Source organism: the organism of the source record quoted next, unplaced genomic scaffold (genome assembly GCF_019419815.1).
Source record: "Pyrus x bretschneideri cultivar Hongxiangsu unplaced genomic scaffold, Pyrus_bretschneideri_v1 Contig3, whole genome shotgun sequence".
In the NCBI taxonomy this organism is placed as follows: domain Eukaryota; kingdom Viridiplantae; phylum Streptophyta; class Magnoliopsida; order Rosales; family Rosaceae; genus Pyrus; species Pyrus x bretschneideri.
This window is the reverse complement of record NW_025999612.1, coordinates 10,906,092-10,926,022: the sequence shown is the minus strand read 5'-3', so window position 1 is coordinate 10,926,022 and position 19,931 is coordinate 10,906,092. Positions and strand designations below refer to the sequence as shown.

Sequence of the window (19,931 nt, the reverse complement as noted above, 5' to 3'; positions counted from 1 at the left end):
GAGAGCTTGGTCAGCGCTGCCCTGCTATATATATATTGGATTGTTTAATGCTTACTGCTCATACTGGAATATCATATGTATGTATGTTCTCAGAATATGTCAAAGGGATAATGGGGCTGGGAGAATATGTATGCAACAAACACTCTACGATTAAACAAAATCAAATGGAGGATTTGGATAGGTTTTGCCACCATCCAATTTGCTTGTAGGTCATGAGGAAAGTGCACAACATAGTAGGACACTAGGAACTTATAAATAAATAAATAAAGTTATTGGAAAAGTGAGAAAAAAAAAAAAAAAGAAATTGCAACAATAAGCGAACGATCGATGAATATTCTAAATACTACTTGATCATGAAATGGTTTAGATATTGGACATGACTCAACCCACATCTAATCAGAGCTATATAATGCAGTCATGATTCTGTTGCTGTCCTGAATGATCTTGTAATGCGGTTGAGATTTAATATCTATAGCAGTAGCACTACTAGAACTCAATAATGTTCTAACCAAAGAAGTCTCATCAAAAGGAGTTCTTTACAGCCAAGCATATGATATCCAACTTGCTCTTTTGTTTTGTTGATATACATGTTTAATCGATCCCTCATAATTAAGGCCCTAAAGTTTTCATATGTTCAATAGTAGCATTTAGAGCTTTCTTGCATGCCCTAAAGTTTTCTTATTAATTACCTAAGAATCTTATAATTTTTTTCTATTACAACAAAACGCAGGAGGTTGAAGAAAAAAATTTATCCATTAAGGCAACTCATCAATTGCCGATAACCTTATAGTTAAATATATAATACACTGCAGATGACACTTTACCGTAGCGGCATAATGTAATAATGCATATGCTTTCTGGTGCGGTTTCAACCCCACTGATTCTCTTCCTCTTAATATTTAACAATTTAATCTCTTAATGCTATTGTTTGTTAAAAAAAAAAATGCAATACACTACTCACTAGCTATCAAGCTAATAATTAGCTTATTAATTGTAAAATAGAGGTGGTCAAGCTTATGCACAGCCGGTAACCAATTATACAACTGTACAAATATGAATAGAAAAAAAAAAAAAAAAAGGAAGGGGCTAAATGTCTCCAAGGGCATTGAAGGGTAGTTTCCACTTTCCACTAGCTAGTTATTTAATAAAATATGGCCGGTTATGAACTTTTAAATGTTCGGGACAAAATTTATTAAATGGTGTCCTTTGTAAACATTCTTTTTACAAACTAATCAATTTTATTAACAATGATAAAGTATCAGAATTAGAAAATAATATACGTCGACTAAAAAACGATTACAGCCAAAGGGGAGAAAACATATGCGATCTAGAGAGCACAACTGCATACAGAAACGATGCCAATATTGAAAGTCAAAACAAAATAAACTGGACAGCTATAGATTGAGAGATGAATACCTTCTAACACTCAAAACCCTAGAATTGCAAAAAAGATACAAGTATTTGTGCAAATTACACTTTGTTTAAATGTTGAATTTATAGGAGATATAGATTGAGAGATAAATACCTTCTAACACTCAAAACCCTTGACTTGTACAAAAGATATAAGTATCTGTGCAAATTACACTTTGTTTAGATGTTGAATTTATGGGTTTATTTGTTCTTATGTTAACGTTTGTAAAGAACGGTTAAGATTAGAACTAACTCATAGGCTATATGAATGATAGTTGTTATAGTAGCGATGTGGCTTAAGTTGTACAAAGTGTTGTGCATGAGAGTTGAATTATCTTGTAGGCATGAGTGGGTCTGCAACTGTCATCTTGCTCATTCCTATTTGCTGAGTAATCGAATCCAAGAGGAGTAACATGCTCCATCTTCTCTCTTCGTTGATCAACCAAACCAATTCCTCATTGATTTTTAGTTTTTTAATTTATAATTTCAAAGCTTAATTCAAATACAAAACAAACACTAATACCTTTTGGCGGCGCAGGACGGTTGCAAAAACCAAGATGACAAGGTTTTGAATTGAATGTTAATTTGATGATTCATGAAAAAATTTGGCGTTGAATCACTAGTAAGATGAAGAAATAAAACTTAAATTTTGATTTTTTTTTTTTAAAAGGAGGCACTGTTTATTTACTATTTTTTTAAGGGGGAAGATATATACATATAGACCAAAAATAGATGGGAAATAATTTGATGCCTGTAGAAAAAAGAAAGAGGCTCTTATGTTTGTTAAATAATTTTGAAAAATAAGAAATGAGAGATATTACGAGGGATTGAACACGCAAATTAAATGCAAAAAATATCATTGTTGCTAAAAAAACACTTTGATAATGAATTAAACTACTTACTATTTATACGAATATAACATAAACTCATCCTAATATTTTTGGTGCTTCCAATTTTTTTAGACCCCGGACGGTTGCACTGCTCGCACTGAGTCGAGTCGTACCCTGACCAAAAAGTAGAGAGGAGGGACACTCCACAGTACTATAGTACTATAATTTCTCTTATTTTAAGCTTAGCTTTGTTGAACAAATTTTAAATAGGTTAATGTGCTGATAACATACATGATTGGATGTGTGGGCCTTTAAGAAGTTATCACATATTCAAACATATTCATGTTGAAAGAAAAATGATCAGTGTTTTGGAGCTAAAAATAATTAAACCATTGATGATGTAGGAGATCAATTATTCTGATACACCTATCCTGAAAAGAAGTTTCAATCAATATATTGGTAGGAAATTGGTGAAGTTCCCCATCTTTCCCTTCTAGTTTTGATGTATATTTTATCCTAATTTTGATATATATATATGTCAACAAACAATATATAGTTGAACTATGATATTTTCATTTCGATAAATTCTCAAAGAAATTCAAAGACAAACAAAGAAAAAAACAGAAACCATGAATAAATCTTATAGAAAATAAAAGATTCAAACTTAATCAAAGCATGATGTATGTCTTAGTTTCTGAAGCCATAACCATATCTCAAGAACATGTACACAACAACTGTGGAGAATTATTTCTTTTGAGCAATATCAAATTAAAAGTTTGATTAATTATCTCCATATAGAGTCAAATATCTGTTGACAATGATATCGATATACAAGTCGAGAACAATCCACAAGCAGTAAATTTCAGAAATCAAAAGACCCTTTTTGTCCCTATACACACGAATAATTTGATTATTAAGTACACTATTAGCGATAAGAACTGGGTGGAGAATACTCACAAACAACCTCAGTTTCCACTTCTTTTCTGTGGAAATTTCTGTGGCAACCACAAGCAGCGCATGTAAGAGCCTTAGTTGTCCCCTCCTCACCACTTGCCATGAATTCTCTACATCCATCGATAGCATACCCTCCTAATTTTGCAGCATGATTCTTCTGGCACTCGCCATACCTCACAATTCTCACCATTGAAGATGAAGTACTCGAGCTCCTTTCCGACCTATCTCGTTTCACCACCACTTGACGCTTCTTCATGCTTCAGAAAACCCTAATCCGCCTGTGTGTTAATGTAATTGGATTGTGAGCTCAATAAAGGGTATTCGGTACTCTATGAATTCAGTACTTTAATTATCCAAACAAGGATAGGGGGGACTGCGTGGGGCGTTGTATTTGTCGTTTGGTGCCTAACCCTAAACCTAGCAGGTATATTTATATGGATTAGGGTCTCGAACATTTTTTTTAAAATATTTTTATATAAAAAATATATTTATGTGGTGGGAGTTTTGGATAATTTACATGATGAGACAATCATAATAAATTAATGCTACGGTTTAGGATATTCCTTTTTACTTGTAAGTGAGAGTTTTTAGGTTTAATTCTCGTCAAAGACGAATCGAACCATATTATTGCTAACTTATTGTAAAGCTAAGCCCACCCTCTACCACTGATTATAGATAACATCATTTGTTCAACAAGTTCGAACTTAAAACCTCTCTTCATCTATAAAAGCCAAACCCAAAACCTATTAAGCAACCTTTGTTGCAGTTGATGCTTTATTGTAGTAGTGAAAGCAATAATGCCTATATACTTTGGTGTGAGTTCAGTCCCCATTCCAATCTCTCTCTTTTAACATTTTACAAATTAACTTACTAATGCTGTTATTTGTCATAAAAACACCCGCTAGGAGAATTTTCTGTGCCTTTTGGGTTTACTAAGAGAGCAAAGATTTTATCAATCGACATGAATTCCTGTTGTCAGCTAATGACTGTGTAACAAGTCACAAAGAAATTGATCGCAACTTTCATAATGTAATATGCCAAAATATATATAAAATAAAAAAATAAAAAAAAAAAAAAATAGAAGATTGGAGAAGTTTGATTGCAAGATCGCAACCATCTCTTTTGGACGTCTAAATAAAAGTTTCCTCTGGCTCTCTCTCGTATCAATAGTGGTCAATAAATAGTGGAATTCAAAGTAGAATTTTTTTGTCCTTACATATCAACCATGTAAAGTGAAGGAACTGGATCTCCTCCAGATCCAACCATGCTGAGCCCACTAATCAATGCATCCGGACCATTGAAATATAATTCAATGGTTATAATTATTATAACTTTTAGAAGAGACTCTTGTTTGTAATCGTCGGAATAAATTTTAATGGCCCGGATGCATTAATTAGTGGGCTTAGCATGAAAACCTTAGCTAGTTAGATTGGTGTTGAAATGATATCTCAACCGTCTTTGTCACATATTTAGAGCTAGTTTGGAATTGTTGTTCTTTTTTTCTTTTCTTTTCTTTTTTTTTTAATAAAAAGAATTGCCTTTGTTGTAGATAAGTGCTTAGTAAATTATAGTGCCAAAAGTGATTTTAGCAAAAAACGGTGCTTTAGGTTTAGGAGAAAGAGATGGGGTATGATTGTCAGTAAGAAAGCTTCATTAATTGGTACTGGTCACCCGTCTCTTCTGAAAAAAAATAAAAAAATAAAAAAATAAACTTTTTTTTTAGAAGCATGGGTAGAGACTTTTTGTTGTTTTAGACCCATAATTTAAAAATAAAAAAAACTTAAATATTTGTTTACCAAGCAATTTTAGCCCCAACTATTTTAAGAAGTTGCTTTAAAAAAAAATGAGGCAACCCCCAATCTGCCTTTAGACGAATAAAAAAAATCAATTCTTAATTTAAAGTTAACTACTAATGCAAGAAAAAAAAATTTATTTACATTTTGCCAATATGAAATGGTTTATGCACACATTTCTTCACTTTTTGCACACTTGTTTTGGCTTTTGAATTGAAGTTAAGTACTAATATATGTAAGAAAAATGAAATTTGAACTTTTGAAGTGAACAAAAAATTTGAATCACCATTTAATTATCAGATAATGTACATGAAATTATAGTTCGTTTGAAAGTGTATTTAAAATAATTGAAATCGTTTTTGGTGAAAATGTTTTTGAAACTAACCCTTAGTAAAAATCTAAGTAGATTCTAAAAAACACTTGAAGTGCTTCATGCAAGAAGCACATATCTAGTGCTTCTTCTATAAATTATTTGAAGTCTTTTTGGAACCCAAAATCAATTTCACCAAAAGCGCTTTCAATTATTTTAAAAACACTTTCAAACGAGCTCTTAGTGAGATATTTTTCAATGTGCGTGGAACATTACATGTCAAAATATGGTTGAAGGAAAGTTTTTTTTTTTTTTTTTTTTTTTTAAAGTATCATTCCAATTGTAGAATGACATATTGTGTTCTATTCTTTGTTTCGAACACACTATAAAAACCAATCCTTAGTGAGGATTGTTTAGCATAGAATAATAACTAATTATCCAGATTGTAGTGTTTATTCTTTTGTTTTCGTAGGTCCAACGCCAAATTGATTTTCGTGGGAAAATTTATTTTTTAAGTTATTAATTTTTTTAACATACATATTTCATCATTTATATAATAACACATAATATACCATTATATGTACTGATTACATTAAAAAATATATCCTTAAAGACAGGTTGCTAGGGGCCTAGGGCTTTGAAACTGTGACAACAACTCTCGTGTAAGTACCTAAAGATCCAATTATTAAAAGCACTGCCCACGCTAGAGAAAATGACCACAATTCATTTCTCTTTGCATCAAATCGTGGACAATCATAACTTTATAAAATTTCAACATTAATAAGATGCTATTCAAATCTAATCTCCTTTCAAACTGAAAGATTGATGTAAATAAATCGACTGTATGTGTAGGGTTAATCTCAGTTTAATATTTTAAAATTTTTTGATTTTCAATATTTGATACATAAAGTCTTTTTCATCTTAGAATGATATATAAAATTATAATTTTGAGACATTTGTATATATCCGTTAAGGTTACTGTTAAATTTGCCGTTAACTGATAATCTGGCATCTACCTAGACAATGATCAAGTGCCACGTAGATATTAAAAAAATAAATTAATAAAATAATAAAAACTAAAAAAATTTAAAAAAAAAAATTGAACGTCTTCTCCCTCACCCCTTCTGAAACCCGCCCCGCCCCCCCTCCTCCTCCTCTTCTCTCCTCTGCACCCACCCTTCCCCCTCCATCTTTCTCTCTATCTTTTGTCCTTAATTTGTCCCGTCTTCCTCCTCCGCTCCGTATTATCCAATACACCCGTATGCCAATCCACTCCCCTACACCCTCAAACCCCAGCCAGTAGCAATCCGATATGTACCTCTCGGAGAAGCCCCGCGTCGTTGACTTATACAAGGGAGGAGGACTAGACCAAGAAACGGAGACAGAGATGATGATGGAGGTGGCGGCGGTGAATGGGAGAGCACCACCTCACCACCAAAACCAAAACGAACGAGAGCAGCAGCAGAGCAGCGGTGGCGAGGGGGAGAAGCAGGAATTGTGTGCGGCTATGAGCAGCAGTGCAGGAGGCGGTCCAAGCGATGCCGCCAGGCCGAAGAAACGGGCGGAGACGTGGTCCAGGAGGAGATCCGAAGCCTGATAGGGTTTAGGAGATTTGGACTTGGAGGAGGCCATTGATGGAGAGAGATGTGGGGGAGAGGGAGAGAGAGAGAGAGAGAGAGAAATGGAGTGGGTGGTGTTCAAGAGGGAGGGGGAACGGTGGGTGCAGAGGAAAGAAAGGAGGGGGGTGGAAGGCGTGAGGGAGAAGACGCCCAAATTTTCTTTTTAAAATTTTTTTAGTTATTTATTTATTTATTTTATTTTATTTTTTTAATATCCATATGGTGCCCGATCATGTCTATATGAATGTCACATCGTCATCCGTTAACGGCAAACTTAACAACAGTTTTAACAGATGTATGAAAATGTGTTAAAATTATAACTTTATGTATCACTCTAGGATAAAAAAAACTTCATGTACCAAATGTTAAAAATCTAAAAATTTTAAGATAATAAACTGAGATTAACCCATATATATATATATATAAATATATGAAGATTTATATGTCTAGATTAATCATCAATATAAAGAAAGGGATCTCTATTTTACTGTTAAAATGAGGATTATTAGTGAGATTTACATCATGTCAAACTTTAAAGATTCTAATAGTTTATTTTTCAAGTTGCACCTCTTAGATGATCTTTGCAAAATATTAATGAAATTGATATTTAAGACATTTAATTGAGTTCAAAAAAATTGACGAACACTTTCTTCTATAAGAAACAATGAAATTTCTTTGTGATAGTATAATAGGTAAATAGTTTTGGATTGAATTGAATTTTTGTAAGGATGATCTATGAATCAAGACTTACAGAATAGGTTGTTTGAATCGTTGAAGTTCGATGTAGAGTGGATCCCACAACTAATCCCATTTTGTGAAAAAAATGGAAATCCCTCTTCTTAAAGGGCATGTGTTGTGTATATATATATCATACACAATTATCAATATCATAGCGCTTATATATTAATATATAACTAATGTCTATGAATAATAAAATATAGTGGCTGGATGGAATTTTTTTTTTTTTTGAACAAACGATATTATTTATACTAAGTTGTAGGGGGTGAACTTAGTCTCACAATAGGCTAGCAATAATGTGGTTCAAATTCATCTTTAGTGAGAATCGAATGTTAAACCTTTTATTTACAAGTGAATAGAAATATCATTAAACTATAGTACTAAGTGACAAGACCATATTCCTAAGTAGCGGCTGCATGGAATTTTATTAAAAACATGAAAACCACCATAATTGTGGAGTTGGGCAATTAAAGCAATAAGAGTAATGGATGCAGTGCACAAGCTAGCAGGCATGACGAGCTTCCACCATATCACATTATCAAAGTGAGGAACGAGGGTGAGACAGATACACCGGGACGATAACATATCCTTATATTTTTCCAGCTTCTAAAATATTAAATTGATCATCCAGGTACAAAGACGCATGTGGTTGTCAATCAAGAAAAATCCACAAAAATGGTCTAAATTTATTTAGCGATTATAAGGGAAGTGTTATTGGCATTTGAAAAATCTTGTTCTACATTTTTTATAAATGTATTTTTTCTTTTCTAATATAAAAAATTTAAAATGTAGAATGAGATTTTTAAAATATTAATAACAATTTTGATTATTAATAATATTATCTTTTTTAATTTCAGTTGGCGAAAAAGAAAATTTAGATAAGATAGTTGATTTGTATACGTCGGAGTACAAGTCAAACACAAACTTGGTTTTGTGTGATAAATCATTGTTGGCCTGTCAAGAAGTTGGTGGTGATTTCTCGTAGGGTAATCTTTACCTTCGACGTACGACATGAAACTTCTATCGTGGCATTCAGCTGTTGGTTGGGCTTTGGCTTTCACGTCAAATATTGCAGACATTTCTTGGTTGGTTATTGCATGTTATATATGTGCATGAACCACATGTACAACTTATACTTGAAATTGACGATGCAAGATTTCACATCATTTTGTTAGGTTGATAACTTGATATTGCAATCAGGCATTAATTTTCTACCAACTACAAAGTGATACATATGAGATTATTGTCAGGACAATAGGATTGAGAAATGGAATCAATTTGGTAAAGTCTCATTTCCAAGGTCCGGGGAATGGAGTCTCGGGTCTCTAGTTTGGGTCTAAGATCTGGAGGTCTCAATTTGGTAGGGTCTCATTTCCAAAATCCGGAGAATACGGGTGTTAACTTGATATACATTATTGATTTATTATCTTTTATGTTAAGCTTTCGGGCCTTAGTGCTTGTCTAACATGTATATCCGCTAAAAATATGATCTTTAACACTATTAACTTGGTATATCTAGCTAGGAGAACTAATAACCTACACCTTTAAATAAGTAATACTAGGGAGACTAAATTTTTAAACCAAATTTTGTAAACTAAATGATGTAGTTGCTAACGATTGGATTATTACTTAAATGTTGATTAACGTGCTTATTTCTTATTGCTGATACATCATTTGGTTTGCAAATTTTGTTTAAAATTTTGATTTCCCTAGCAATATATTTACTCTAAAGGTAGTGCAAATAAGAACTCTAATTGACGGATATCTATATTTATATTTTCTAACACACATTTTGATACACTTTTTAGGGCACACTTCAGGGCATCTTAAACAAGAGATGCAAAATGTGTTGAAATGAGCATTTATAACTTTTCTTTGGTTACCATCTTCGCACGAAAGATGTGTAAATAAAAATCTAAATTTACATTCTTTTTTTACATCTTTTGATAATGAGTCCCACTAATCAAAGAGAGAAAATTTAATGGGAGCTCAAATTTACATTCTCTCATTGGAGTACAATTTTCATTTACATCTCTAGGAAATGTAAAATGGATGTAAATAGCATCTTAGATTTTCATTTTCCCATTGGAAATGTCCTCAAATGGGATGTAAATTTTCATTTTCCCATTAGAAATGTCCTCAAAGACCAACTATACCAAAAATCCCCCAAATCCAAAAATATCACCGTCGAACTAAAATGACAGTCATTTTAGTATTTCTTTGTAGAACCATATATGTTCAATTTCTCTTCACTACTGAATGGATGATCTATAAACGATACATTGAAATATAGATGGTTTGGATATTTAAAAAGAATTGAGAACCACAAAAAAATATATCAAATTGTGTGTGTAAAAATGTGCTTCCCAATCTTTTATGTGTTATGTGTGTGCATGGTGCTAATTGCTAAAAGATGATCTTTGGTGATGGTGTTTGGATTGATTGATGGAGGCAATTGGACCTTCCACCATCTAATTTAGGCTCTAGGGGGAGTGAAGCTTATTTGCACTTAGATACTAATACTATGGTATTTTAAGCTAATTAATTATTGGCATGTTGTATGTGTTGTAATTTTTTTAGTAACAATGTATGATTATTTGATTTATTAATGGTGTGATATTTATTAAAAGGGGTAATGTTAAAGAGACTAAATTTTGTAAACTAAATGATGTGGTTGTTGATGATTTGATTATTACTTAAATATTAATTAATGTGTTTATTTTTTATATATATTAGTGACACATCATTTAATTTGCAAATTTAATTTAAAAATTTAGTCTCTCAAACGTTACTCCTACCTTTAATATCAAGTTTGAACAATGAAGGGGCATTGGCCCCCGGTCCTCTTCTAGATTTTGCCTAAAGTTTTTCGTCGCATCGAGGGGACCTGTACCCATCCCCACTACTCCTAATTTTACCCCCTTTCAATTTACTTTTGGTGGCCCATATTTTCTCCATAGTGGGTAATGCTTTCGGCGTTTTTAATCTTAGCTAAAACTAAATATTTGGTTATTTTGGTTAACTTTTGAAAACAAGAGTAGCGATAGAATTGAACTCTTACTACGAAGGCAGGATGACATTTTTTTTTTTTCCCACTAAAGTTATAAGTTTCCACAAATATTCAAATTTATTTTGTCTAGTTTGCAACACTGGCCTAAATCCAAGACCTCGATCATGAAGGGAAGATTTTTTTTATTTTTTTAAGCGTGTGCGCTAATTTGTAAAGTCATATATGTGATCAAACTCAAAACAAAGGGAAATGTTTAAAAACAATATAGGTTTTTTTTTTCTTTTAGTGTTAATTATCGTACTTGAGATATGAGGAAAGTTTATGAAAGAAAGAAGGTTGATAAGGGAGAGGAAGAAATGAGAAAAATAAATTATTGAAACCCAAATTTCCTAAATAGTTTGTTATTTTTTAATTTTGTGCATCTTTTCTTATTCATTTTCTTCTATATCTCTCTTACGGTCTTTCCAAGTTTCCATCCATCCTTCACGTCTATTTCTCCTCTATTTCTAATACAAAAAATAAAAGGTAAAACAGAAATAATATATAAACTCACGGTAACATGGATTACAAATGAGACACTGAATCATGAATGGGATTAGGCTTATGCGCATGTATGACACACATGAATGGGATTATCATGCATGAGATTACCTTGCCATATGATTTAATTAGAGATCGAGTTTTATGCTTGTGATGCTCCTTCTGTTAACTACATTGCAATGTTTGGGAATTGAAGAGAAAATAAGAAGAAAGATGAACATAGAGAGTTTGAGAGAGAGAGAGAGAGAGAGATTTAGAGAGAGAAATATGCTTTTGTATTGACCGATAGAATGAAGGTTACACAACTGTTTTTGCAATACCCTGAAAATTTAAATAGATGAATTAGATATTCATAATTATGAATACGTGGAGGAAATCGAAAATAAGTCGATTTATGGTTATGAAAATTGAATTGAGAATTTATAAAAAAATTTTACCGGAAATTATTATAATTTACGTCGTAAAATGTATTGATAAGTGGAAAAGATGAAAATGGCACTAGTTGGTTTCATGTAATTATATGAGGACGTATTTTATCCTCACATATTTTATCATATTTCTTGATATATTTGGATAGAGCTTGATCTCACGAACGCGTAAGCGCAGACTGTTAGTGAAACAGAGTTATGACAAATGAGTTATTAACGTTTAGAGTCGGGGGCATTTTAGTAAATTTGGCCCTCCATTTCTAGAAGGCTTCAGCAAAATATGGAGCAGAGAACTTTAGGATAGAGCCATGTGTGTGGCTGGGATCGAAAAGAAAGAAGAAAAAAGAGAGGAAGGGAGAAGGCTCGGCAAATCAGGAGAGGAAAGAGGAATGAGCGGCCCAATCAGGAGAGAAGACGGGAGGAAAAGGAGGGAGAGAGAGCGGTAGACAACTCGTTCTCAACCCGTTTTTCCTTTGAGACCCGACCCCGCGGGAATGCATGGATTCCGGAGTTTTCTCAGGCCAAATTCCGACTAATCATGCCAAGACACTACTTGGAAAATATTCCTCGACCTCCCCTTTACCCATTCCACCCAAAATTTGGTGGAATTTAGCCTTGAAATGGTGAAATTCGCACAGTGGGTGTGACAGGGTTTGTGGTGGCGATTCCTCCAAATCTTGAAGTTAAACCCTTCAATTACCACCACCTTTGGACTCCCCTTGAGGCCTGGAACAAATCCCATTTATTGGTTGGGGGTGTCGGAGTTGTTTTGGAGTCGAATCAAGAACACCCACATCAAGGGTTGCCGCTGGTTCGAGGGTGATTTGAGGTGTTTCCCGGACAAATTGGATTTCAACCTAGGTATGAAACTTGTTCCTCTTGTTGAACTCTACTTTCCTGTAAAATTTGGTAATTTTTAGAGTTGGTCGGAATTTAGGGTTTCCATTCGCTGGAAACCGTCACCCACAGCGGCGTGTAGCCAGTGGGCCGATGCTGCCATTTTGTACAAACTTTGATATTCTAAATACGAATTTGGTATCCATTGGATGTGTTTCAATCATTAGAACTAAAGTTGGATATTTCGTTTATTTTGGAATATAATCGGAAATGGATTAAGATTGAATGGTGAACTACGAAAGGCTTGATCCCGCATCAAGGGTATATAGGCAGTTTAACAAAGATCAGATGCAGTCTTATATAATTGAGATTTATCTTTTATTTGAAATTTGAGGGAAGAAAAGAAATTTTGGTGAATAAATTGTAGATTAAATTTTATGTTTTTGGTAAGTAAATTTTGGTTTTAGATTTTATGAGCGATTAGAAAATTTAAATAAAGAATTGTGATTAATGGTAGTTATTAAACAAGAGTTTAATTTTGGTCTATCACCGCAATTAGTTTCCGAAATAAAATTTTTAGTAAAATTTTTGGGTCGGGGCGTTACTGTTTTTATAAGAGAAGGCCTAACTACTCTAATCAAATACTAACCAACTTACTAACTGTATTTCTAACTATATTGCTGACTTGTATACTTAATACTCCCCTTTAATCTAAAGTGGGTGTCCCAGTTTGAGATTGCAGCAAAGTCTCAAATAGAAAACACTGAAATATGGGCAAATGGACGCATTGCATAGTGTTCTTGTTCCAGTTTAACTTTGGTGATGCTTTCTGATTGAAAAAGGTTTTGTTGCCTTGAGATTGCAACAATTTGAGCTTGATTTGCTCTTCAGTTTTTTCTCAACTACAGTCTCCTAGATGTCAAACCCCAACGGACATAACACAACAAACAGCAACCTGATCCTCCAACAGACACAACAAACTCTGCAATCTTCTATCCACGCTTTCCATCTCATCTTCCAGCCATGAACTGAAACAAATAGCACCCAGAAAAACCCAATCCTTCAAGCTTCAAGCTTTCTGCAATGGAGAGTTTTACAATCCCTTGCAAATCAAGCCTTTCAACAGCCATCATTCCATCCAAATTTAGCAACCCATCTAAATTCTCACGACGACAAACCAAACCCACAAAGTTCTGCGCACTGATAACACTTGTTGATAAAATGCACAGATGCTACTTGCTCATATAAAAAATCCAATATTCCCATCCAAAACATCTAATATTCCATTGCCTCTCGCAGGAGCTTCAATCAATGAACAACCTCTTATAAAGTTGTAACACACCTTCATACTGGTTATAACAATTTCTTACGAGTTTACCCTTTGTGGGATTTACTGTTAATAACTTCATTTAACATTGGCATCGGCCTTTAAAACAGAAAAGTAACAAACTATAGTGTGGCATCGACCGTAACTATAATACCACGGATCACCCCTTGTGGATTTTACCAAAAATCAACTACTCTTAACAATGGCATTGGCCTTCACAATTTCAACAACATAAAATCAACATCTATGTAGGATTACCTTCGTGGGATTTACCTACTCACATCACGGAATTACCCTTCGTGAAATTTACCGTTAACAACTTCTTTTACCCTTCGTGGGATTTACCTATTCACATCACGGAATTACCCTTCATGAGATTTACCGTTAACAACTTCTTCAAATTTCATCGTATAATCGAACTTACTGTAGATACATGCTAACAACTGAGTTGGTTAGACTCGACATTATAGGCTGCAATAGGAAAACATACTGCACAAACTCCTCAATAAGCACTTGAACAATCTTCTCAAACATTACAATTCTCATTTTTGACACAAACCATAATCCGAACAACCACAAAATTATACATGCCATAATGCAAGAATTCACACCCATTTCTCCAAATATATCAACAGTTGCAGAAAGATCAAACCCAATCAACTTGCAGAATATCAATGAAGCAGAGAAAGAACTAGACACCACCATACAAATTGCACAATCAAACAATGACCAATATTCTTGAATCCAAATATCCCAAATATCACAAACATTGATCTTGAAATGAAGAATCTTGAAGTCAAATATCACAAACAACTGGAAGAACCCATAAAAGATTCACAAGAAAGACGGCTCTAAGCTATTTAATACTCAACATATCAACTGAATGACTCCATGCCCACAACCACAAACTAATTGATTTACAGAATATTGAAAGAATCATCGTGAGAAATTCAGAAGAAGTGGCTGAAAAACTTAACCTTCACATGAAAATTCTGAGCTGGGCAATTCGTTAAACACCTAGACTACAGCGAACAAGAAGCATAAGATTTTGGGGAAACAACACCACATTCTAAGGAAAACTCCAACTCTGACAAAACACTAAATCCAGAGTAGGGCAGTGGGCCCCGAAGGAGACGAGGGAGCTGATTGTGATTCGTGGGAAGCTGAAGATTAGGGACTCTGTTGTATCGAAGCACAACAAGCCGCAGTGGAAGAACCTTCTCATTCGCAACAAGGGGAAAGAGCTAAGCATATGCAGAGATCCATTCCCTGATTTCCAACAAACAATACAAAATCATGATGAAAGTTTTCCGATCTGCCTCTTCTTCATTGCATTGAATGGGTACCCTGAAGATGGATGGCGGCGGAGAGCTTTAATTCTTGGAGGTGGTGAAGGCGTCAATGGTGAAATCTTTAAACCAAAACAATCAGCCCAACAATCGCAACAATCGTTATCCCAACAATTGCAGAAAAATCAACCTAAGCTCGTAGAAGCACCGAAATCTAATGGAAATTTGAAGAGAAACTAAACTAGGAAAAAAAATATAAACTACTACAAAGAGAAACCACCAGAATCCATGGCGTAAGCCTAGTGGCTCTGATACCATGTTAACTACATTGCAATGTTTGGGAATTGAAGAGAAAATCAAGAAGAAAGATGAAGATAAGAAAGATGAACACAAAGAGTTTGAGAAAGAGAGAGATTTAGAGAGAGAAATATGCTTTTGTATTGATTGATAGAATGAAGGTTACAAAACTATTTTTATAAGAGAAAGCCTAACTACTCTAACCAAATACTAACCAACTTACTAACTGTATTGCTAACTTGTATACTTAATACTTTCAAATGCTTCTCTAGGTGGAAAACCAACCTGGATTACAACATTTGAAGTGTACATTACTTTTGTAGAGTTCATCCCAAATGTACTTTAGCTTTCAACACGTACGGTATGCCTGACCAGGTCCCTAAATCCATGAATGAAATATTGATGAAGTGATCAAGAAACAGAACGATTTGGTTAGCGCCATCGACAAAAAGAAGTTCGATCATCCTTTTGCCTTGAAGGGTAAGACTAAGAGATGCCCATCTAAAAAAACTAGAATGCAAATGTAAGTATATGCCTTGTCAGCTGTCCACCTCAGCATTAGTCAATAATATGGTTTGTTAATTAGGAAAGAGGATCCTCTCCAGATCCATTTTGTGGGGATCCTAGGAATCCCTCCATCTTAGCCGTTCATCATACATCGTACGGTCAGTTTTCGTCAGATACTAATTGTGTTTAATTTTAATAAAAAAAAGTCAAATAATTTCTAACCGCACGATGCACGATGAATGACTAAGATGTGAGGATCCCTAGGATCCAAATCCGTTAATTAGCTCTTAGCTAGTTAACTTTAAAGTGGGTACTGTGGTGAGGTTTATATGAGCTAGTGTTGTAATTGTATACAGTTAACGAAAGATCATTTCTACTCATTCTCTCTCTCTCTCTCTCTCTCTCTCTCTCTCTCTCTTCACCGTTTATGGTGTTCATCTTTTTTATTCTTCCGATGTAGTTAACATGACTAATATTGCAACCACGCATGCATATAAGAAGTCTGACTAGAACAAGTCAGTGGGACTTAGTAGATGACATTCGATGTTAAGCAGCATTATATATCAACATTAACATACACACAAGCATAAATATAAATGGTAAATGAAAATCATTGAAGCTTTGGTGAATGTCCAACAAAACAAAAATGTGACCGAGGGAATTGGAACATAACTAGTAACCTAGCTTAAAATTGTTGTTTGTGACTTTGTGGTTTCTTGTTGAGATTAAAGGTATTTTTAAAACGATACAAAAGCGATATCAGGGCACTTTTTTATCAGCCAAAGCAACAGCCCATTTAACAGAAGTAGAGTTTTAGTGATTTGCACGGAAAAATTCAAACTGCGTCTAATCTATGTCCCTAGTTCCATAAAAATTCGCACGAACATAAGAAACCGTTTTGTTTACTACATGATATTGACGCATTATCACATATACAAGGGCTAAGCTAGGATTCGAAATGGGGGGAGGCTGAAAATGTGGAACAAGTAAAATACCAAGGCATATGATTTATACTGAAAGGCTACATTTACTACGTTCTAAATACCCATTTGATTTTTTTAATTGAATAAGTTATTACTTATTACAGTTTACAAGGATATATGGGTTTGGCCGAAGCCCAAAAGAGAGAAAATATGACAGAATTGTATCTATATGCACCGACGTACCGTACCGTGGCTGCGCCTTGCTCTTCGCCTTCCTGCTGCTCACGTGCAAACAGTGCTTTGGCTTTCCCGGAGATATTTACACTACTCCTCTCTGTTTTCTTCGCTATCTTTGTGCTCTGTTGTTTAGTCGCCGGAAAATTGCAGGAAGTAATTGGGCAAGGTTTTTTTTTTTTTTTGTGTAAAATAGAAAGAAGAAACCTTTGATTTTAGGGTTTGGAAGAGGCATGGATGGACAACAAGTTAGGGTTAAGTGTGGACCAAGATGGCAAGATATCAACCCTGCTTTGGGCTTAGCCGAATCCCCCGGATTTGTCGGGCCTAATTACCTTTTTGGGTGTGAGTCATACCCACAAATACCCATCCAAATACGCTTTGTATGTACTATGTACCACGATATCCCCACAAATTGAAATACCCATCCACAGATGCTTTGTATGTACTATGTCCCACGATATCTCACACTACTTCACTCTATGGGAAGGCGGCGGTTTAAACTCGGGACCAAGTGGATTAAAGGTGAATGTCCTAACAATGAGAGCAATTCACCACTTTCTAGAGACTATTATTATGTGTTCAAGTGTTCAAGAAGAAGGAACTAGATGGATGTAATCACTAGGACAATCCACCACTAACCCCAAAAAATTGTACGGTTGCACTGCCTACTTTCAATTCGGACAAAACTTAAAAGTTAGCTTTTGTTTCTTACTTCAATGTACATTAAACTTTGTGAGTTATCCAATCTAATGTAATCCTAGTCACTAAACATGGAGCAAAAGTTAATTTACAACTCTTAGTTTTTCTCCTAATCCCACACACCTAACTGGCAGGCAAGAAGTAATTCAAAGAACAATGAAAACACGTTTTTTTTATAAGCATACACTGCACAAGTACTGTAAATTAATCCACCTAACATGATATGGATAGAGTAAAAGAATAACAAATAATATGTAAGTGTGATTTTTCTTCTTTTAGTGATGGAATTAATTGTGGCCACTTCCAGTCTAGCTGCATATCATGAGTTGAATATGATTTAGAAGTTTGCTGGCCATTTTTATGGTGATGAAACAGAACAATTTGAAAGCTCAGCAGAAACCCTACTTACATAAGAATACTGTGAGATAAGGCAATGGTCCCCATTTCCCACGGGACCAAGCCACCTAAGTTGTGTCTTGCTGAGATCGATCTACTTATGAAAAACTTGTATGTACCACATGATTTCCTTAATCAGGTTTTGAGTTGGGATAGTACAACTCATTTGTCTAAGATGCACATGGTTGTGTCCTACTAATCGGTCTATTTGATAGAGAAAATCGAAGAATTGTTTAATTTCTGTGCCCCACTTCTTTTCTTTATATTATTATGGGATAGGGAAGTCTTTCCTGAGATAATTGTCATTGGAAGAAATGCAAAGTTCACTTGCACAAGTGCGCGCGTGAATAATTGTAAACCCTTGATGTTTGTAAACTTTAATTTGCATTAACAGCTTGCCGCAATCACTCATAAACAACCGATAATTTGAGTCTATGGCACTCCACTTGTGATGGGCCTAATTATAATAACTAATAAGTGTCTACTTAAGTGAGTAATCAATGTACTCAAGAGTATTAAAATGAGGTTAAGCTTGGTTGTCACTCTGGCGAGAAACATGTGCTCTCATGACTTTGGCTTAAAAATCCATTACTCTCCCACGATCCACGCATCTGCACTACTTTAATGTCTGTGTCTCAAACGGAGCTTCCTCCTTCCTTTGAATTGGAGGTTGGATTTCTGTCAAAAATTAGGCCTAGCAGTAAGTCACTATTTCAATTTGTAGCTCTGAAGTTGAAGACATTACTGAGGACCGCAGAGACATGCCGCAGCTAGTCTGTGAATCTGTGTGCAAGCTGTGCAGTGATTCAATAAATTTCTGCTGTAAATGCGATGCCAATTAAAAAGGGGAGGAGGATAAAGCACTGTTCATGAGAGACTTGTGCATATATAAAGCATTTGCCGCATCGATCCTCCAAATCCAATGATTTTACTTTACAGTTTAGTGTACGTCAAAGTTGTGACTAGTGGTCAAGCAAGTCCAACTAAATAATAAGATGAACTAACATTTATTATTTTTCTTTACTTATAAATGACGATAATATGTGATATTTGTATTGAATTCGATGTCTAATTAACTAGTGGCCTACCCCAGTCCCTCTCCTCTTAACTAGAATAATACCCTCTCATTTTGAATCGAATATTGTTGTATAAAAATAATAATTTAAATTTATATAGTCAAACCGTTCACATGTTTTGCATTTAAGGCCTTCATTTTGCATATTTCCAAGGCAATTCTTGGCTTTAGATTTTCCTATGTCGTCTCACACTCATCAGAACCCACTCTTAATTTTGAGAATAAGAATTTTGACAATGAAAGATAAGACCGTCGACACCGATATAGCCGAATGGCAATCTATTAGGTTTGGGAAGAAAAACATCTAATTAGGGTTTGCCTCAAAATGGCTTGTAATTGAGAAGAAACTAGGTCAAAAGTTATACCGTACTTAGGAAAATCATTCATGCACTGGAATTCTGACTTGTCGGAGGCTAATTACTAGCTTAATTGTGATTACTGGTTAGCACTTCTTTGAGGGAAATGTAATCTTTAAAATCCGAGGTATGAAGCGATTTCTCTTTCTTGAAAGGATATGAATACAGATTGCGTTCTTTGGAATATAATATAAGTATTGCTAAGTAGATTAAATTTGTAAACTAAATAATGTGTCACCAATAAAAAATAAGTACGTTAATCAACACTTACGTAATAGTACACATGTATAGTACAAGGTTAATTATCTGGTTTACAGAATATTTAATCCGAGAGCATACAGGCACACGATCTAGTG

The 19,931-nt window shown here is 34.4% G+C and overlaps 1 protein-coding gene across 1 annotated transcript; it reads right to left on the bottom strand.

Annotated features, from left to right (window-relative positions):
- Positions 1–2,982: 2,982 nt before the first annotated feature.
- LOC103958719 (mini zinc finger protein 1) lies at positions 2,983–3,596 on the bottom strand. Its single transcript, XM_018650250.2, has one exon. The coding sequence runs from the start codon at positions 3,448–3,450 to the stop codon at positions 3,166–3,168; it is 285 nt and encodes a 94-aa protein (XP_018505766.1). The 5' UTR covers positions 3,451–3,596; the 3' UTR covers positions 2,983–3,165.
- Positions 3,597–19,931: the final 16,335 nt, after the last annotated feature.